The following is a 22,352-nucleotide window of genomic DNA, read 5'->3' on the forward strand; positions in this document are numbered from 1 at the left end:
GGTTATGCACTCTTATCTCTTATCTCTTAATAAGGTATACGTTATGATTTGTTGAGTCATCTGGTTATTAATAGCCAGTTGTGGCCTGCTGCTGAGATTTGGATGATGCTCAGGTCATATTGAGCCAGGCCAGAGCATTAGCGGAGTAAGTGGCCCGGGGCCAGCAGGGTGCTAATCTGCTGCTTTCAACCGCTGCCTTAAAGTCACACGGGGCCAACGAGGCGGATTGCATAACTAGATCTTTGTTTGGGAAATGTAGGCTGTCTGTGCTCCCCAGCTCTGGCCGTAGCACCGCTTCTCCATACCATGATGTAGCAGAGAGTGGCAGGGTGTCAGCACTGGGAGCTGGCTTGTCAACTGTGATTGGATGTATAGTATTTATACGCCGGGTGTAGTTGGGCATGGTTTGCAACATTTCTGCTACAGGCAATGGCCGTGTTATCTGTTTAATGGACTGGAAGGCGACTTGTCAGGACTGTCACATCAGCTTATCCAAGGCCATGTCTGGGCTTTCACATTCTCATTCTCATTGGCTTTTAGCGTATATGCCCCTGACTGTATGTATACATATATAATCCTCTATATAACCATCAAATTACCTTGAGGCATCATGCACCCAGAGTAGGAATAAACATGCAGCTCGAACAATCCAAATGGAAATTGAATCCCAATAAGTTTTAAAACTGCACTTTGTTGACTAGTTTGACTTTGACCCCAGTTTCTTATGAACAACTGGTATGAGACAGCACTTCCTACACCTGTTTACTAATTCATAGTAATGCAACTCGAGGACAGTCATTGTGTGCAAATGGAATAGGAGCAGTAGATGGTAACGGGAGGAGAGCCTTGCCCGTAGGTATTTTAACGCCCTCCTTTATGCTCACAATGAATCGGGTCAAATGCAACAATACCTCAGGGAAAACGTGTACAGATGTCTCAACTTTGCTTTTTTATGAGCCCACATGTGCTGTTTGTACTTGCAACCTATCACACCATATTATTTCTTGGTTATAGGAATATGCACATTTGTTTTAGTCTTTGCATAATTCATTTATCTCATTTGAGATATACTTAAAGTTCTATTTTATAATTTTGTACCTGTATATGGTTTTATGGATTAGGGTTAGGGTTTGTTGTATTATGAAATTATAGAACAACAAAACTGCTTTAATTACCACTTTTAAAGTACTTATATAGTTTTATAGATTATTGCAGCAGTGACCTCACAATCTGCCTCTCTTCTTCTCCCTCTGCAGTGTGGCCGTTACCCGTTCCCAGGACGTTCCCATCTTCGGCCCGCCAATCCCCAAAGGTGTGACTTTCCCCAAGTCGACAGTCTTCAGGGATTTCCTGTTGGCCAAAGTCATCAACGCTGAAAACGCTGCCCACAAGTCTGATAAGTTTGGTGCCATGGCAACACGCACACGTCAGGAGTACCTGCGCGACTTGGCGGAGCGCCACGTGACCACCACGCCGCTGGAGCCCACTGGAAAGTTCCCCTTCATCTCCCTGGCACACAAACGGCGGGAGAAGGTGCGTCCGTACAGTGGGGGGGAGCTTCGGAGTCTTGGGGCGGTGACCTGGCAGGTGCATGCAGAAGATCAGGTGGCTGGTGCTGAACGCGAGTGCCTATTGGCCATCTCCAATGACTTCATCATCCTGTTGGATCAGGAGGCCAAAGCGGTGGTTTTTAACTGTGCCACACGGGATGTGATTGGTTGGTCAACGGGGAGCCCAGCCTCCATGAAGATCTACTACGAGCGTGGTGAGAGTGTGTCACTGCGCTCGATCAACAACAACACAGAAGACTTCGGAGAGGTTGTCAAAAGACTGGAGGTCAGTGGGGCTGCACCGCTGTCTGTAATGGTACTTCTCAGTAACAAACACACACACACACACACACACGCACACACCATCTGCTGCAGGGATCAGAGGTCACTCTGAGCTAAACACCCTGTGTCTGACAAACTGCTTGTAAGGAACACACACATAAATCCTCTTATCTTGGACTAATAACTACTACTTTTATTGTCATGCTTACATTTTGACCAGTCACCTTGAAAGATGAGCAAAATAAATGACACTGACTCAGAATGACGATAGAGTGCATATCTCCACCAAGGCCCAAAGTCCTCTTATGAAACCACATTTAAATTAATTAGATCTAGATATTTATTCCGATGATACTTAATATTTACATCAGGAGCGGGTCCTCTTTAAGGAAGGCACCATGTTTTTTATAGTAGTCCAAACTGGACAAACTAAACTCCTTTTGAGTTCTTATGACAACTCAAGGCTACCACAGGTTCTGACCCCCCCCCCCACAACATTAGAATGGAAAAACACAAGTATTGTTGGTGTTATTATAGCAACATAAGGGCGACGCCTCAAATTATACGTTCACCAGAAAAAACGCAGCCGTTTTGTTGACTCTGTGATTACAAGTCACGCTAAAGCATAATACATAGTCATTTGGTGATGTGATATCATTACTGAGGTTTTTAACGTGATGTAGGTAGGTCCACGCTCTTTGGTGGGTTATTTAAATCACTCCTCAGACTTCACTCACCTTCTAATTGATGGTAAACAAAGTTAAGACATCAGTGTTGCCTGCGACCAGTACTGACACATGCTTTTTCTTAAGAATGCAGGAATGTGTTTTTTTTGTTTTTTTTTTCATTGCCTTTGTTGTGGGCATCTTGACATGCATCAGAACACTCCTGGGCTTTGCTAAACACTATTTACCACTATTTAATTTCCCTTAGTGAGAGGAAGGGATAGACAGGATGTCTGAAAAAATGGTTAAGTATCAGGGGGCTGTACAGATTTCAATTTAAAGTTCTTGTATTAATTGAAATTTGTGCTTTAGCCTTTCTGGGAATGGAGCACTTGTAATGAGATGTGTCTTGAATGGAAGACAGTATTTTAGTTTACCTGCAAAAGAGTCTTACTTGGTTGCATTGTGCAATTCTTCCACTCCTCCACCGCTCCTTCTCTCTTTCCGTTCTGCAGCTGTTGACCAAGGGCTGTCAGACCACTGAGATGACCCTGCGCCGCAACGCTCTGGGCCAGCTGGGCTTTCACGTCAACTTTGAGGGCATTGTAGCGGAAGTGGAGCCCTACGGTTACGCCTGGCAGGCTGGGCTGAGGCAGGGCAGCCGCCTGGTTGAGATCTGCAAGGTGTCCGTGGCCTCGCTGTCTCACGAGCAAATGATCGACCTGCTCCGCACCTCCGTCACCGTGAAGGTGGTCATCATTCCTCCACATGAGGACTCCACACCGCGCAGGTACAGTTAACAAGCTGTTTTCACACATGAACTCCGGAGAAAGCCCAGACAATGGCGTCTGGACTTTCTATGGACTTTTCCTTTTGCAAAAAAGCCACACAACTATAGATTTTCCTTTCAGACGCATTAACAACAACACAGAATTCTCTGGAGCATTCAGGTGAGGGGCGGCACAGCATCCAGGAGGCAATTTATACTTTTAGATGCACAGATGATGTGTTTTTGTTTACGGCACATTAGCACCAGCATTGGCTCTTATCACCAAAATTAATTTATCCAAGTTCAACGGCATCCTTTACTTGCATGACATGTTTTTGGGATCCTGAGCTATTTGTATTATTTGGAGGATTTTTTCAGTTCTGTATCTGTTGTGAGGAAAGAAACGTCATCACCATGCCCACTCGCTCACTGTGAACCCAGATAATCTCTTGTGGTTTTTTGACAAGCTTGTGTGGGAGCTGTCAGAAAACGTCCCTATAGTTCTATATTTATGTCTAGTATGTATAGCTAAAAGAGAGACTGCAGTTATTGCAGCTGTATGTAGTTTTTAAGTTTGACACTGTCGTATTCTGACCCTGAACCTTTTATGTGGCAACAGAGGCTGCTCAGAAATCTACCACATGCCACTAGTAGACTACAAGAACCACAAGGAGGGAATGCCCTATGAGTTAAAGTTCCCCTTCCGCCCGACCAACAACAACAACACAAAGTGGCCACGCACCTCATCCAGCCCTCAAACACGCGCCACAGGGGGAACGCTGATCAAGGCCCCGCCCCCAGACCACAGTGACCGAAACTCTGTTGTTATTCCTCGGAGTGTGTCCAGCGACGGTCGGCCAATCAACCCCAAAAGGTTTGCAAAATAGATTTTTATGCTCTAATGAAACCTGCAGACTCTGAACTAAGGCTGTCTGGCGGCAGTATTCGTCTTGAACGAAATCCATATGTGTCCTCACAGATACTCGCCAGGGAACGACAACTACGCAATGGCCTGCTCCATCGTGATGGGTCGCACACTGCACAACACAAACTCCCCCTCCAACCCCTCCTACCCCGACCCCATGAGCTCCTCCAACTGGAGGCAGAAGTCTGCGCCTGATGGGTACGTTTTTCTTTCCGTGGCAAGTGGTTATACACCTCATATAAAATTGGCCTGCTGCACTTCCTGGAAGTGACCTTCTTCATCCTCCCTCTAGGTTTAATAACAACAACTGCCAGTCCCCTGTGTCATCTGCGCGGCAGGTAGTAGGTGAAGTTGCCAATGGGATCAAAAGTTGCCCAAGCACTGGCGTCGGATGGTCCCGAACAGGGGAGGTTGATGCGAGCAGACAGGGAGACAAAGCCAATGCAGGTAGGAGGAACTATTAGCGATAGGATCGAACAACACATAGCTTCGATAATAATGTCCCTTATCTTTGTTGTGTCTTGTGGCTTCCTGCAGACACTGGGGTTTCCAAGGCGGCGATTCCTCGACTGCAGCTGGCAGAGCAGAGCAGCCACATGTCTCCAAACAAAAGCACTAAGGTGAGCTGGAGTCAACAAGCAACACATGTCATTTCCTTCCCTTGTAAGCGCTACAGTAAGTGTATATCAACCCTGCACCAAGGACGGTCATTAAATGTTTCCTAGCACTGCAGTGGTAATCGTAGGTTCTCAGTCATCGAAGAGAGACAGAGGAGACACTCTGGGAAACCAGTTCTGGGAATATTTACAGCAAAACATCAAGAAACCATGTTTTTTAAGTTTGAAAATGACTGTTTGACTTCTCATCTGTCAATAGTTGGATGCTCCATATTCATCCAGCCAGTCGAGCAGCAACACGCTCTCAAGCAACGCCTCCAGCTCAGCCCACAGCGATGAGAAGTGGTACGAAGTCAGCTCACGTTCAGGAGTACGGAGCGATCTAGAGCTGAACGGCTACCTCCAGGGCGCCTCCACTGACAGTGGCATCGACGCCACCTCCTTCACCGCCACCCAGAGCAGCACTTCCTCCTCCACAGGTGCCTTCAGGGCTAAGGACAAAATCCCATGGCAGGATGACACAGCAGGCAGCCAGAGGGTAACTGACAGTTCACCTCCAAATCCAGACTCTCTTGTTGCCGTCGGCGGCAGCGACGTCCCAGCGAAGAGCCCGACAGCGTTTCCACTCGCTCCTGACGATGGCTCCTACAGCCTGAACGATGCCACCTCCCACTCCAGGTGTGCTGCTGTTCTGTTACCGTTAGCTCTGCAGGAAGCTGAAGAATTTGTGTCCTCGCATCAATGTTTAATTAAACAGACAGTGATTCATTGTAGTCTAGATATATCCTGCACCGGAGCAGATGGAAAAGTCCAGGGCTCTGTGGTTTGGCAATAACAAAGGGAGAGGATGATCGGAATAACTGTGTGGGTGTGAGCACGTGTGTGTGTGTGTGTGTGTGTGTTTTGCATTTGTATGCGTCTCCATTCCCTGGTATCAGTGCTAGAAATAAGTGCTTGAAGTTGCTAGAAGATGCAGACTGAGCTCAGCTCCTTTCTCCCTCTTTTCTAAATCCCACATCCATTGAGTCAACCAAAGCTTTCTTTCCCTTTCTCCTTCACTCCGCCAGAAATAACTCTTCTCCACCAAACCTGTATATCGGCTGCTATGTATTGTGCATACACACACATACATAAAGCATGCTGTTTGAAAGTACAAGCTTTTATGTCAAACTTCGGGGGAAATGTAATTTAAGGCGCTGAGAAGGAAGTGCAAGGACATGGCGCCCTATTTTTTTTATTTATGAATTCATTAGTTGCTCATACTTGCAGAAGTGGCAGATGAAGTGATTGAACATGTGGTGAGAGAATCTGACTGTTCTGACAGCCTTAATGCTACTGTTAATATATTTTTTCTGTTTTTAAAGAAATACATTTCTAGTCAAATTAATTAATATTTCCTCCACTGTATGAAATATTCTTCATATGCAAAATTTAAATTAAACAACATAGCTCATGACAGACTTTGCTGCCACTTCTGCTTGTGTGTTTTACATGAAAATCAAAGTCTGTGACGTGTTGCTTTTCTCTTGTCTCATGTCGCCTCCAGTTCTGGCCACTCAGGGAGCCCGATGGGTCACGACTGCAGCCCAGTGTCCCCACAGGATGAGACGGCTGAGGCAGGCACTTCATCTACATCCCAGAACCCCCAGTCTCCAGGGACCAAGAGTTTCTACCCCCGTCAAGGAGCGACCTCGAAGTACCTGATTGGCTGGAGGAAACCAGGCGGAACCGTCAACTCTGTGGACTTTGGCAACACACGCAAGTAAGTTTTTACTTATCCGCTGTGAATGGTTAAAACCTTATTTTAAAGATTTAAAGATTTTGTCACATTTTGTCCCAATGACTGCTCAGCTTGTGTTGATGAGTTTCATCATTTGGTCAACACTGCCATCCTGTGGTGAAGCTGTGTATTTTACTTTCTTTTTTTTACAACACCATGTTTGATTACCAGGAAAGAGTGAAGAAAGAAACATCCTCTTTTTATTCAATTGAGGCAACATATGTCTTTTGTGTATGACTCAAAGAACAAAAATGTATTTGTGTTGGATGAGACCTACTGTGCAGCTGTTCAGCAAACCACAGTTGTTCCTGATGAAGCAATCATGTGTCATGTTAAAGGGAATTTAATTTCCCCCCAATTTTGACTTCTAGTCACAGAAACGTCTTCTTAAAATCTCGATCACCTCCTTTAAACTCCAGTTATCTCTATTGTCATAGTATAGAGTATAATGAGATTATTTTAACCAGTCCAGATTGTGCATTCACACAAAAACATAACAAAGATTCCTGATTTTTATATATGTATATATTTATATATATAATCAAATGTGTGTTATTTGGATACAAGAGGTCTTTGTCTGAGTAGAGTTTCGCTTCCCTCCCCAGACGGCACCAGAGTGATGGTCTTCTGGGCGGCCAACCACAGCTCAGGGCCAATCTCCGGGGCTCCCAGTCGCCTCAGCGGCACACTGCCAAGTCCAGCCTTGAAGAAGACTTGAAGAAGCTCATCACACTTGACAGCCCTCCACCTACTACAAGTGATGAGAAGGTACTGAGAAAAGCTGCGGTCCCATCGTCTTTACCGGTGCCTGTAACTTAATATTCCTTTCCACTAGTTAAAACAGCCACTAACATCTTGCTTTTGTCTGCAATCGTCAAATGATATTCTCTCCCGGGTTAAATGACTCGGGAGAATTTTACACCTGGGTGAATTTACTTTTTTCTTTACTTTGGCAGTCTAGACACTGACGCTGCACCTTTTCTCGCACAACGTTATGACACACACTGAACTTCAGGGCATTAGCAACAATTAACAATGAATGTTTGTGTATTTGTTGTTTTTTACATCTTGGGAACAACGTGCAACAGTGATTTTTTTCTTTTCTTTTTTTATTTAGCAAAATGCAACACTGGCAAGACAGCAGTGGTTTTTGATGCATTCATAATATTGACCATGGAAAACAAACAAAAAGCAAACTCTATTGGCAATGATAAAGGAGTCAATCGCCTTTTGTAAGCAGGTTTACTCCTGTTTAAAATGTATAATAGTAACATGGTAGAGTGAATCCTGTACAGGAGAACTTATAGCGCTGGAGTCAACGAATTAAAAATATAATTATAACTCTGTCTCACCTCAGACCTGTCATTTCTTGTCCGTCTCCGTCCATATCCGCAGCCGCTGTTTCCGGGTCCGCCACCCAGTCATCGCTCCCTGCAGAGAACTCTGTCAGATGAGAGCATCTACAGTGGGCAGAGGGAGCCATCCTCCAGTGGACAACGTGACACGCCCACTGACCTCCTGTTCAGCTGCTCCACCATTCCACGCTCACCCATCTCTCGCCAAGGACCAAGCCGGCGAGTGTCACACAAATCCCTGGGTGAATATTATGCTCATTCTTATTGTCTTACTTTATAGCTGGTAATAGAGGAGGGAGGGTGATACATATGTTGATTGTGGAGGAAATAAATATTATTAAGTTTGATCTGGGGATTTGTAATATGATATTTCTTCCTGCAATAATGACGACTGTACACAAAGCTTACAAAGGCTGATTGGCTTTTATCACATTCACAATTATTAATGTAGCGTGAGGATTGGTATCAAAATGTCTCAGTGTATTTACTTTTCTGTTTCTCCTTCCCAGGAGACCTGTCAGCAACAGATACCTCAGAGCTGGAGCTGGAGAAGAAGAGGCAGCAGCTGGAGGACCCAGCCCTCATGCCCCTGCCAGACAATGGGGCAGATGGTCCGCTGGACTGGGCCCACCTGGTGGATGCTGCCAAGGCCTTCGAGGGTAGGCTCACATTGTTTTCATTTCCTCTTAGAAATCAATTGGAGTAAAGGTTAATTACCATCACCCATCTGTTTATTCTGGCCAGAGGAGGGCACTGTTAGTCCATATTTGTTCTCTCTCCAGGTCTAATGGTGTGTTTGACTGTTTCCTATTCAGAGCAGAGGTTGGTCTACCTAGCAGCCCAGGAGGAGAACTCCCAGGCTGAAAGTGCTGCAGCCACCAGCCCCCAGCAGGCTGAACCCCAGGCAGCCCCACTGAGACAACCCTCGCCTGGGTAAAACTGGTTCCTCTTAATGCTTCAGGGTCTTGATTTGCCTTCAATAAGCTCGTACCACTTTGTCATCCTCCTCTTTGGTGGAACATATACAAATGAAATATTATTAATAAAGAGCAGCCTCTTTGATTGAATTGGTAACCTTTACACAGTATAGAAGACCAGTCCTTGGACCAGAGCTTTGCTTTGAAGTATCAGTGTGTGTCTCGGCTCATGTCTCGGCTCATGTCTCGTGTCTCCCCCTTCACAGAGAGACTCCAGCCTGTATGACGGGTAAGGTCGGCCAGCTGGAGTCAATGGTGAAGGCCCTGCAGGAGGACCTGAAGAAGGTGTGTTGAGCTTCAGCTTTATGTTTGTCAAGCATTTGCATAGAAGCCATCAATATCCAATCAGTGTATTGGCCCTTTTGAGATACAACACGACAATGGTCGAGCTCTAACCACGCCAGCTAAACATTAACCGTGGGTCCAACTGAAACAAAGCTTCCAGCCAAACACAGAGTGCACAACAGATCAAAAGCTGATATTGTGTGACTGACTCGTATGATACCTGAGTCATGTAGCTTGCTGTAGGAAGGGAAACGTGTGTAAACATAGCTTCGGTTTATTATGTGTTCTCAGTAGCTCTACAGACCTATTAAAGTAAGGGGAATAGTTTTCAGTGACGTAGATCCTAAAATATAAATAGTAATACACTTTATTTATGCTGTACATGAATAAACAAGGATTTGAACACTTAATGACTAAGGCAAATAATTCAGGTAATTGAAATAATACAAAACATGTAGAAAAAGATAGAATAATCACCCAAAATTCCCCAAAATAGATAAGAAACAAAGAGGAATAAAAGGAATAAAGTCAATAAAATCAATAAATGATAATACAGGTAAGACAATCAAACACTTTGCCAAAATGTTGTAAAAGACTCTTTTAAAAATATGTGTTTTAAGAAGTTTAAGGATTTAAAGGATGGATGCTACTTTTGGTGTATTGTTGCCTCTTTACTCTGTAAAAGATAAAGTACGTAGAGAAACAAAACAATTTCAGATCAGATCTTTCACATGTGGCTTTCTTCCTGTGTTTGGTACCGTGTGGTAGCATCAGTCATCATAAGGTGCTCGTAACCAATACATTTAAGATCATAAAAACTTTGTGTCACCATCAGGAGAAAGATGCTAAGGTGTCACTGCAAGCTCAGATCCAGAGTCTGCGAGAGGACAACCAGCGCCTCCTGGAGGAGTCCTACAGCGCATCAGCCAAGCTCAAGAAGTTCACAGAGTGGGTCTTCAACACCATCGACATGAACTGACACGTTCAGCCGCTGACTGCTTGGTATTAGGAGTTTGACCACTACTCAAGCTGATTTGCATCCTGGTCGTTCAGTACTTTGCACACTTAATGTTTCTTCAAGGACCAAAACTCATAACATGAGTTATGTGCCAACCCGGACTTGACCACACTTGCCATCCTTCTTCAGCCTTGTGCATCTGTGGTATAATCAGCATGAAAGACAAAGAATCATTACAAGAAAAGACACAGAGAATACAGAAAACGAGCTGTGGTCCAACTGTGTAACAGTTTTGATCAGCATGCGTCCCTTTCCTTAAGATTTCACAAAACTTGATATGGTGCTTTGTGTCCGATCTAATGGATTGTTGGTTTCCCTGCATGCCAAAGGGATTCACAGTTACTGTCCCCGTTTAGCTGCACAGCTAATTACAAGTGAACAGATTTCCAATTAAAAAGCTCCAACACAGTTTGAAATTGGTTCCACTCAGGCACGCGTTGGTGAAAACTGCCCCATATTCCCCTGATAGAGGTTGACACTTACCAAGAATTACATGACCGTGTGTTGTAAATGAATCGCTGTTTAGACATCCTCTAATTTTCACATTTCATTGGTAACAGCACTGATGAGTATTTTTTTTATTACTAACCAAAAGAAGAGAAGCTATACGAGATGCTTTAACCGTAGCAGTGTGGGTAGGTAGACGCAGACAGAGAGACTTTTTGCATAGCACATAACGTAAACACTGTAAGGTCAAGTGCCTGTCTGTTTTACCTATATAACAAGATTGTACAAGTGTATCACGTGTATGATTTCTCGAGGGTTAAAAGCAAGTTGAACTTGTACAGGACTACTGGTCACAAGCTGATGAAAACGTGTATTGTAAAACTGAAAAATATGGGAGCCATCCTTAAATGGAGAAATTTACAGTTCAATGTCACTTATTCAGAGTTTTGTAAATATGTGATGTTTACACTCATGTTCTCGCTCCTTCCCTCGATATGAGACTGTATGTAAAGAGTATTTATGATTCAAATGATGGCCAATTAAAGAAAAACACTCACATGCAGTCAGAGTTCTGCATGTACTCCTAATAGTTTGAGAGAATATATAACATTTAAACTAAAAGTGTTTCAACATTAAAGAAAAACGTGAATCCAAAATAAGAATTATATTTATGTCCACACAGCTTCTTTCCAGCCTTGCCTGCTGCAGTGCAATAGAGCTGACAACATGTAAAATGCTACATGGAATAAACCCCCCCTCCTCCATCCATTGCATGCTACAAGGCCTCAATCTGATCCCTGACTCTCTCAGTAGATTCAAATCGGTACGGTTCAGTAAATAAATAAGATATTGCTTGAATCCTGAAATTCCAGCTACAGGTTTCTGTAGTGCGTGAATCTGCTTGTAAGCCCAGTCTGGATTTATGACCAGAGAAAGTCCTTATTTAAACCTCATACTGTAACCGTTTCCTTTTGTACTCGGATACTGTGCAACTGTATATAAGGAGAATTTGATATTCATCAGAATTTACAGCAAGATTATTATTTTTGATGTATCTCTGCTTTATTGGCTTGGATTTAGTGGAGTGTGACGGGAGCTATATGAAAAAGATAAACAGGGGATATATCGAGGGAGCCCGACTCGGAGGAGAAGAGTCTCTGGCCTCTAGCACAGCAGATCATCCCTGCACCTTTATTCTTAACATGTGTGACAGCATGTAATTCTGTTTCCATTGAGCTGTGATGTGTACAAATGTTTATATCTATTAAAGATATTTTGTTGAATTACACTTTGCCTCGCCGAGTGGCCTCAGTGTGCCGTGTTGTCAATAACAAAGACAAAATGAGAAAAACAGGAAAGTAATATCAGTATTAAAACTGCTTGGGGCCGTCTGAGCTGGCTGGGTGAGTCATTTGATTATGGAGGGTATCCAAGAGAGTGCAGTGTGATTTCTTTCTGAATTTCCAGTATGGTAGTCTGTTTTTTCAACACTAGGTTATTCAACATTTCCTTAGCAGCATGGTGTTGACCCCCTGGCACCTACGCCAATGTTCTGAATATTTGCACATGCACAGTGTTGTGTTGCATGTCCATATTGGCCATGAAGTGATATTGTAATGAACCTCGAGTGGAAGAGACAATTCATCTATATTCCAGTTCTGAGCACAAATACATTTGTTAAGTTGAAGCTAATGAGGGTGCAGTCTGAGGAAACGAATGGATCTCTTGATTGGAATATTTATTTTAATAACTTTTCCCCCTTCAGTTTTTCCTCTGTTGTTTCCTTGATGAGCTGCAGCTGAGGATGAACAGCAACAAAAATGTCCGTGAAGATCTGTGAGACTGTAGTTTGGCACAGAGGTGCTATGAGCTAACGTCAGTGCTAAGAGTTATTGTGATTTAACATTTAATATGGAGCACATTCACAATCCTAGCTAAGGGTTTTAGCCTGCAACATTTTTCTGGTTTGCACTAAACCCAAAGTAGTTGTAATAGTTAAAATCCTGACAGCTAGATTGACAACCACACATTCCAAAACTAATATCGGACTAGTAACAGAATCATGGGGATTGGTCAATTAAGCACATTTATGATTATTATGATTATTATGATTCATGTGATCTCTTGCACACCCTAGCTTACCTGCACATTGTTTCTCTGTCCAATTGGCAGGGACAGGGATATCGTTTTTCTCTGCGTATTCAAATACCAGTTCACGGCACTTAACTGGAGCAAGGCCATGGAACTGGTCAGCTAGTTGTTTCAAGTGTTTGGAAGCTCCTCCTCCATCTCATCTGTGAATATTCTCTTTGCCTAAGCTACTGCACCCCAGGCTACTGATTTTACTTTCCCTTTCTCTTTTTTCTGTATGAATCTTTTGAGGGTTGTCTTGTCAATATTTCTATCCCTTCCAGCTTTTCTTAAGGACTTCTTTCCTTGCATGACCTCAGCGGCTGCACTCTCCATCTCTGCGAGGGGTGTTTGGCCCCAGGTTGTCTTCCTGGTGTATAGTTTCTTGGCATGATGGCTTTTCTACAATGTTTATGACATTAAAAATAAAACATATATAATGTAATATAACACTAAAATATGTTTAAGACTAAACTTAACTTGGGCTTCATTTGCATTTGTCCCACTTTACCCCACAGCACCGTTTTAGAAAAAACATCTCTTAGCAATTCAGGCTAATCTTCAGCTAGCATCAATCACATGGTTTTATATGTTGGAAGTTCACCAACATGTATGATATAAGTTTTTCTACCTGATTCAATTTGTTTTGACACAACAGTTGATTAAGTTCAAAGCAAGAAAATTTACTTTTACATCCAAAAAACACTTTTGTGAAAAAACATACTTTCCACTAGCCTGGATGCCAGACGAACTTAGCCCCGCCCACAACAATTTGGTCGGGCAGTTCGGTCTGGGGTCGCTCCATTGGGAAAAAATTATGGCCCGACCGGGCCAATCAGATTGTCAGGGCGGGCTTTATACGATGATTGACAGATGATCAACGGTAACGTAATCAACCACGTCATCACAGTGCCCTCGGGTTGAATTCGTTTTCAACAAACATGCCTGCCGCTGGCGAGCTGAGATGTGTAGATGCTGCCATTGAGTCTGTTTTAGAAGACATCGACAGCGCATTCATTTTGAAACAGGAACACAGAACGTGGAGGCGACGCCAAAGCACCGCGCTAATCCCTATCGCCCCGGCGCTTGGCTGTTCACAACGGACACTGAAGCGACGCTGAACCGCCGGGCAGCGCTAATAATATCACCCGTTGATCCAGTAGATCGCTGCACGGCTTTGTGCCGGTCACACCGGAGGCTGAAGCACCGCGCTGCGCCAAGGCTGCCTCGCGGTGCTTCAGCCTCCGGTGTGACCGGCACAAAGTTTTAACATGGGAGTGGATGGGAGCCAGCTGTTATTTAAGGCTTGGTGCTGCGCTGAAGCGTCCGGTGTGAACCCGGTAAATAACTCAAAATGCGTTGCTTAGCATACGTCACATACTACGTTGCTCTGATTGGTTGTAGGTCTATCCAATTGAGCGAAGAGGAATTTTACTTCCTGGTCAGTTGAAACACGCCCCATAATTTTTTCCCAATGGAGCGACTCCAGACCGAACTGCCCGACCAAAATGTTGTGGGCGGGGCTAAGTTCGTCTGGCATCCAGGCTAACTTTCCACAGCACCAGCACCAACTTCTCCTTCATGGCAAGCGGGGAATGGGAGGAGCTTGAAAACATAATGGTCACATGACCACAAATGTGTTGCGTTGCCTAGATACAGGGTCTCTCACATTACCCGATGTCCCAGATTACCCCGCTCTCCCCTAATGCTAAGCTAATGGATCATTAAAGAACTGGAACATTTAAAATCCTTCCATGATGGTGAAATGTTGCACCAACACCACAGACTCGGCCTAAAGGGACCTGAGGTAACATCTGGAGTTTACCACCCCTCCGCCTAGAGGGTTATGTTTTTGTCTGAGCTTGTTTGTTTATTTGTTTATTGGCAGGATTAAGCGAAAACAAATCAATCAATTCCCATGACATATCCTGGAGGGGTGTAACATGACACTCGGAAGAAACCAATTACATTTGGCGATCCAAGATTATTTTTTTTACTTTGTTTGCCAAACAGGAATTTGGCACGAATAAGACCGTTACTTAAAAATACAGATTTAGTTCAACTGTTTGTATGTTGATCTGCACATTCTGTTATATAATGTAAAGGGAGAGTTACACACAACAATAGAATTGTCTCTTATATTTTCATTGTAAAATCTTCATCATTTTACATGAAATGTACTCACAGCAACAGTTCCTCAGAATGTTTGCGTCTCGTGACTTTTACAGCAACACATTTGACATATTTGGTTACAGAAAACGTAATATGTTGATAATTTACCACACAGATTGTGTTTTCATTCAATACCAAAACAACTGGGGAAGCACATCAGCCTCAGCTGAACTCCTGAACACATTTTTGACAGATTTGACCTCCCCCATCTCCATATTGGAGTTGCATCAGGACGGCATAAGGACGGCCGATGAGGAGAGAATGAGGAACGTAAGTGCAACCGATGCATCTTTCATCACACATGGGCTTGTGCACGTCGTTCTAAGGCCGACTTCAAAGCTCATGAATTTACCCTTTAAATAATCTCCTCTGCACATGCTCAGATGCAACCTCCGCCTCACTGTATGTGTTTGTTCTGATGATAACAACGCACAAGGCCTTTTCAATCACTTTGCATGCATGCAGCCGGATCTCTGTCCTGTGTGTGTGTGTGTGTGTGTGTGTGTGTGTGTGTGTGTGTGTGTGTGTGTGTGTGTGTGTGTGTGTGTGTGTGTGTGTGTGTGTGTGTGTGTGTGTGTGTGTGTGTGTGTGTGTGTGTGTGTGTGTGTGTGTGTGTGTGTGTGTGTGTGTGTGTGTATGTGTGTGTCCCCGTCCGGTGGTGTTTCTGTCTTGTAGTCGTGTGGTTGTTCAACAGGCTGTTCCATAATTTAGCATTAATGCAGATTATAGCATGGCTGGCCCCCTTAAAGCAGATTAGAGAAGTCCCTGTCTGCCTGTCTGCCTGTCACCTTGTTAATGACTGCCCTCCTTAATGCCAGAGCAGCTCATGGGACAGGACGATATGCTGATCACAGGTCACTGCCCTCACTGTGGGTCGAGTGGTGGTAACCGGGGGGAAGGGGGGAGGTGATATCATATTCCTTCATGGTTGATGCACAGAGGTATAGTTGTGATAGCAGACCTCTGATAACCCGGGGGATGGGGGCACACAATATAAAGTCCTGCTCTTTTCCACCTGAAAGAAGAGAGAACTGGCGGAGCAAGCACCGTGTGCCGAACCAACGGTTTCGCTCTCTAATAGGCCACCGCCAACCGTGACCCCGGGTTCCCTTGGTTACCACTTTTGGAGAGAACAGCAGTTTTGAGTCGCTCAAATTTCAATCTGCCTTTTGCCTGAAAAACAAAAAAAAAGCCAACATTTTGTACTTTTATTAGTGAAAATTGGGCCTCGCAGCTTGATGTAGAAACTAAATCTGTTTTCAAGGTCTTTACTGTGTGTCTGCAGAATATTTGAATCGTCTCAGATATTTTTGAAAAGCTGTGAACGGGGGCGGGTTACAGAGCCTGGACCTCCTCAAAGATAACAACACATGCACTGCTGGAAGAAAGGAACATGCAGTGTAGTTCTTTGATGACTGGTGAACTGGTTCTGTCAACACAAACATCTGTCTCTGTGTGTGTGTGTGGGGGGGCTGTGCGCAGTGTGTGTTCATGCTGCATGCATGCATTCACAAATTGGCCATGCCATGTATTTCTGGAGTATCTTCCTCGGGGGCTTTTGGGATCTCATTTACTGCAGAAAAAAAAAAGAAAAGCGCTTCATTCGTCTGTGTTGCCATTTAAGCTTGAGTGAGTTCAGAGTTTCCATGAAGAGAGAGGAATGAAGGAGGGAGGAGAACATAGACATGCAGGAGAGAAGGAGATATAAGAGCATGTGTGTCATCCCCGAGCACAGACATGGATTTAATGGCGACGTTAAAATATATAAGCTCAAGAAACGCTAATGCAAGTCGTGGGGGGAAATTGTCTAACTTGTGATCAGAGGCTGCTTAAGAAAACAAGCTGCTTGCACACGCAGCTTGGAATGGGAACTTGAAAAAAAAAAGGGTTTTCTCTGAGGCAGATTTGGAATATTTATTTAGAGTGTGCATGTGTGTGTGCTTAGTAACACTAACTTGTTTTTTAAAATAGCATTTCAATATCCGTCTAATGAAATGTTTCTTATTTTCAGCATCAGTGGGCGCTGCTGCAGTGTGCATCTCCCTCTGTCCTGCTTTCCTCTCCTCTGTGCATTCACTGCTCTCTCGCTCTCTCTCTCTCTCTCTCTCTCTCTCTTGCACACAGTCACAAACACACACACCCTCTCTGCCTGTCTTTCTCCTCCCTCTGTTTTCATCTTTATATTCTCTCTAGTTCCTTCATCCCTCCTCCTTTCACAACTTGATCTACCCCTCTCTATTGCACATCATCCATCTCTCCCTCCTTCTCTCTCTCTCTCTCTCTCTCTCTCTCTCTCTCTCTCTCTCTCTCTCTCTCTCTCTCTCTCCCCCTCCCTCCCTCCCTCCCTCTCTCAACTGTTTCGCTCTAACTCAGACTAGAGCACATGCAGACAGAGGGAGAGGGGGGATGAACGAGGAGGTGTGCACATGTGAGGATCTCCTGAACTGCCCGGGCAAGGCAGGACTGGTGAAAAGAGAAGAAGAGGAAGAAGAAGAAGAAGAAGAAGAAGAAGAAGAGGAGGAGGAGGAGGAATAGGAATAGGAATAGAGGAATACTGCAGTGACCAGCCAGACTCTCTCTCTCTCTCTCTCTCTCTCTCTCTCTCTCTCTCTCTCTCTCTCTCTCTCTCTTGCTGCTTCACTGCTTTCATCCCCCCTGTCTTCTTCTTCCTCATCCCCTCCTCACTCTCTCTTTCTCCCCTCTTGCCAATTACACCATGAACCTGCCTGCTGCTTGTTGCTAAGGGGGAGCCAGCCGGGGAGCAGAGTGGACCAGGCGTTATTTTGTTTCTAAGGTAATGAAGGCTTCAGTTATGGCAACTGTCAGGTGTCACAGATGTTGCATTGCACCGGGCTGCTCGCCTGCTGAGAGTGAGTACAGGGCTCTGGGATCCACAGTCTCAGTGTGGTTCTCGGGTGGATCTGGAGCACGGCTTTGCTTTGTGCATGTTTGTGTGTGTGTGTGTTTGTGTGTGTGTGAACTCTTTGCCAGTTTGTTGCAGTTAAATTGGAAGCTTGTGGGGTTTGTTTATTTGGGCCATTGCAGGGGGTTCTGCCCTGCGAGTATCTGTGTGTGTGTGTGTGTGTGTGTGTGTGCAACCTCCTCATGAATTGAAATGTGCATGTGCAGAGACACAGGGATGCACTGTACATCAGGGCATGTTGCTGCTCTCCGGCCCCCTTTCAGCAGCTGTCAGTGTCCGTATCCTCACCGGGTCACTCTGACATCATGCACGGGCCTTGTGTGCACTTTGATTTGCATGCCTCAGCAGCTCAATTTGGGAGGAAGTTGTTGTGTGGAATTACAGCTTCCTGTCCACGGTGGGACCTATATTGGCCCTTTATTGTTTTCTTTAAGCAGGTGCTATGCAATCCATAGTCTCCTGCCTCCGTCTATATGGTCTTCGAGGCGCGCGCAAAGATTATCCGTCTAATGTGCTCAGGCTCTAAAAAGGGCACGGACGTGTCAGCCAATGGGGAGTGCTGCACACCGCACTTCTGGTGGCGATAACAAACAGTGAGGCGAGAGCGGATGATTGCTTATTCACTCATGCACATCACCTTGCCACCGTGTCACAGATTGAAGTGATGAAGCCACCTTGCATGTTGTGCAAGCGGGCGTCACGCTTACTTTTAGCTCAATTAAAATGTTCCTCTCTAATCTGCAGTTGCTCAAACTTGTAGCACGGCTGCAGTTCAACTTCTCCCGATGCACTGCCAGCGTCCGGGCACTCGGCAACATGCTGTGCTACCTATTCTGTTAATGTATGAAGATTTCATATTGTGCCTGCTCATGTGTGCCTGTCATGAAAGGCTACCCTGTATCCTCTCTCTCTCCTCAATAGCTCATCACGGCTCATTCTTTTAGAACACGAAAAGCTTATTTTTCCTGGTAGCTTCATCCCCTCGCACTTTGTCTTTCATGAGTACCAAAAAATTATGAATGTGTTGAACTGTGTAATCTTCCCCCCCCCTCACCCCTCTCTCCTCTTCAGGAATAAAAGGACTAACAGAAGCTTTAACCCATTTACTACACATGCAAGGGCCCTCAATGGTTGAGGATGGACGGGGAGGGGGCGTGAGCGTCAGTGTACGGAAATCCTTAGTTACACAGAATTAATTCTCCTCGGGGGGGGTGATGAGGACTGCATGGAGGTTGTAAATAAATCCTTTTACGATGATATATATGTATGATTGCAGTTAATGGAGTCAACGTGGAAAAAAAAAAGCAGCACGGCGGTCGGCATCAAGCGCGGTTAGACCATCGGCATCAGCTCACCGAGGTTTCATTCATTACCAACTGTCTGTTTCATGTTTCATGTAACATGACTCATCAATCTTCACTGCAGTGGTTCACCACTTTTCTTATCAGATCAGAATTCAGTTCTGGCCAATTGTGACACTCTGTAGAGAAGATACTGTATATAGACAATACACAAAACAATAGACAATACAGGGAGAGTGGGGACAGTCTCAACACGTTTAGCATTCCTCTCATTTATCTCAAAGACTATTTGGAGTAGAAGACACCAGGTTTCTGTCTATTCAACTAAGATCTGTTCTCTAATCGTCCATTGAAAGATGACATATCATTCACAATGTTTATTAAAATTTTCACTGTTTAAGTTTTGCTTTTGCCTCAATAAGAACAGTAAATTGAAAATATGGAGAGTTTTCCTTTAATATTACAGCATCATCTATTAGTTAATATTGATCAGGTAACATTTAGTTGTTTTAATATGTAAAACAGACTTGTACTTTGAGTCATGTGCAAATGTTACAGATGCTATTCAATCTCTATATTTCAGAGTGAGAAAGGTAGAGTGGAACAAAATGTTTTATTCTCTTGACATGTTAATTGTGTGAGACTGAAACTTTAAAAATATTTCAAATTTGTTTTTCTATATAGCTGCTTAACGAGTTGTTGCAACTGTCCCCACCCTATCCACAATAATAGGTCATGCACAATTGTTTTAACACTCAATAAACAACACATATTCACTTTCTACATAAAGACACGTTTTCACGGTTGTATTTTATCATCATGATTTCACGTCATAGCTTTGTTAGTATTCACAAATCATCAGTGTGTACCTGTGTTTTCTCATTTGGGACAATTGGGGACCACTGCTGCAGACGCCTCCTCTCCGAGACAGCAGCGAACATTTTAGCAGCTAAATGTCACGTCGATAAAGGGCCGGGGGATTTTTGGGCTGCGGGGGGATAAAAGATAGATGATGCTGACTGATGTTTATCAAATTGTCATTTTGTGTTGTGCCACTGTCCAGTGGTTGTCGGGGGCTGTGTTCACGTGCTGCATCCGTTTCTTTCACAGGACCGAGTGAAACCATGGCCGAGGGGTCCAGAGACCAGGGAGGCGCTGGCACCACCGATCCTGAGGAGGACTCCCCCAATATGATCGTCTACAGAAAGGCAAGGTTCACTGTGTGTGTGTGTGTGTGTGTGTGCTGTGGTTTCTAAGCTATGTGAAGGGGCTGCAGAAACATTTGCTGAGGAGCAATGACCTCCAGACAGGCTGATCACAGTTCAGACTGGTCTATATCAGTGTGTATCCCACACACATGTTAAACTCATGTGTCAGTAAGCCTCTCTTTCAAACATCTGCTTTACGTCACAAGGAACTCTGCCTGCCCTGCTGCAACGCCCCTGGTCCTCCCACTATACCCATCACAATTCTGGAAAACTTCATCCCTCCGATGACTTAATAAGCTCTAAATCCCATCAGCGAGGGGTCCTTTCAGTGTCAAGGGTAATTACCTTGTCCCCATGGCACCTCACTTTCAATGGCTGCTATTTGATCGGAGGGGTCGAGCAGCATTGCTGGCTAATTATGTGGATGTTGGGCTTGGGAGGAAGTGGCTGATTCTCCAGGGCTCGGATTGGGAACAGCCACTGAGGGGGTGGTTATTACTCCTCGGCCGACGACTAGCTTGTTATATCTGCTGCAGCGCTGTGACAGCCCACTCAAAAGACAAAAAAGAGGAAAGAAAAAGCTTCCTTTGATCAGATTTAAACCACGGGATCCACTGCTGCTGCTGAGCCTGCCGTCTCCATTATGGTAAAAAGTGTGGCGACAGATCCCGTCCCACTGTCCCAAATCGGTTGTTTCATCCCGCTCCTGATGGTTGTGTGCTCACATAGCTATGTAAACACATTAGTGTGTGGTGGGGGGGGGGCGCAATAAGGATGTGAAATAATTGCTGACAGTGGCAGCTTCGGTTGGTAAATCTCCCTTTTTAACGTGTGTTGCTAAGTGTGTTGTCACCGCGTACTGTGACTTGCTGAAGAATTCCCACCTCCATCTTTGTGAAAGACACCTCCAATCTGCGGCTCACGTGGAGGAACTGTCACGACCTCCTTTGTGCTTTGAGACTTGAGAAATCTCTCGCGCCGCGTCTGACCGGGATTGTGTGCGATGAACAGAGTGTCACACGTCAGCAGTTGGCAGCACAAAGGGAAGTGGAAGTGCATCGACAGCAACAATTCACTGGTCCATTGTGCGATATATACTGCCCCTGTTAGGGAGGCAGTGAGACTCACTTAAAGCCTCTGCCGGGAATCCAGGAATGTTAATCAATAATAAAAATTAGAGCTAGAACAGTCACAAGAGAAATCTCTCCCCGAATCTTAGATTCATTTCAGACGTCACATTACTGTCCAGAAATATTTGGATGATGCGTCCAGGTGCGTTTGATGTCGTGCTTTGTAATGCGTTCATTATTTATGCAGCATTGTCTTTATCCTCCGTGTTTTCTAAGAAGCTGCCGCACACAGAGAACACAACTGTAACTGGGTATAATACTAGCTTTCTTCATGGATTTATTCATGGCTTTCACAGTGCAATCTTCATTATGTAACAACATGCCTGGAGGCCACGCGTTTACCAGCCTCGTTGTTGCTTGTCAGGCCGCCGCCGCAGGGAATATTCATCATTTCATGTTTTAGTCATACGGAGCGACAACAGACAGATGATTCCGAGAGTGACGGTATATCTCTGCACTCGCTGCTTTGAACATTCTATTCATTATAAGCTTTTGGTGGAGAAAACTGAGGATACAATGCAGATATGCAGAGGTATTTTTCAGATAGAAATATGAATTTGAGCCACAGTATTTCTCTTTGATGTTTAATTGCTGGGATTGCTGCACAAATGCAATCTCACTATCAGTTGGTCTATTCGTCACCATATTTATTTATTGTTCTAGTTTTCTATACACACAAAAGGTGACATATTACTAGTATTTGCTTCACTTTAAGGGGAAGAGAATCTCAGATTTTCAAAGGATTTTTATAGTTTATCAAGAAACAATGAAATCAGCAAGATTTGATCCAGACGGGGAGAACTCCAGTGGCATAGTTT

At 44.4% G+C, this 22,352-nt stretch overlaps 2 protein-coding genes across 2 annotated transcripts in view; both read left to right on the top strand.

Annotated features, from left to right (window-relative positions):
* Nucleotides 1-11,958, top strand: part of LOC128450870 (signal-induced proliferation-associated 1-like protein 1) — a 34,284-nt gene extending 22,326 nt beyond the window's left edge. Inside the window, 14 exon segments of the mRNA XM_053434608.1 lie at nucleotides 1,257-1,836; nucleotides 3,013-3,287; nucleotides 3,886-4,140; nucleotides 4,246-4,389; nucleotides 4,484-4,638; nucleotides 4,729-4,811; nucleotides 5,068-5,486; nucleotides 6,355-6,570; nucleotides 7,194-7,356; nucleotides 7,984-8,185; nucleotides 8,453-8,602; nucleotides 8,759-8,876; nucleotides 9,127-9,205; nucleotides 10,041-11,958. Of these exon segments, the coding sequence (XP_053290583.1) occupies nucleotides 1,257-1,836; nucleotides 3,013-3,287; nucleotides 3,886-4,140; nucleotides 4,246-4,389; nucleotides 4,484-4,638; nucleotides 4,729-4,811; nucleotides 5,068-5,486; nucleotides 6,355-6,570; nucleotides 7,194-7,356; nucleotides 7,984-8,185; nucleotides 8,453-8,602; nucleotides 8,759-8,876; nucleotides 9,127-9,205; nucleotides 10,041-10,184 (2,983 nt within the window). The 3' untranslated portion in view covers nucleotides 10,185-11,958.
* A 5,573-nt stretch (nucleotides 11,959-17,531) lies between these two features.
* Nucleotides 17,532-22,352, top strand: part of LOC128450761 (regulator of G-protein signaling 6) — a 45,202-nt gene continuing 40,381 nt past the window's right edge. The window contains exons 1-2 of the mRNA XM_053434414.1: nucleotides 17,532-17,766; nucleotides 20,307-20,404. Coding sequence (XP_053290389.1) covers nucleotides 20,321-20,404 — 84 coding nt within the window. The 5' untranslated portion in view covers nucleotides 17,532-17,766; nucleotides 20,307-20,320. The remainder of the gene's footprint in view (nucleotides 17,767-20,306; nucleotides 20,405-22,352) is intronic.

Source organism: Pleuronectes platessa, chromosome 11, assembly GCF_947347685.1.
Source record: "Pleuronectes platessa chromosome 11, fPlePla1.1, whole genome shotgun sequence".
NCBI lineage: Eukaryota > Metazoa > Chordata > Actinopteri > Pleuronectiformes > Pleuronectidae > Pleuronectes > Pleuronectes platessa.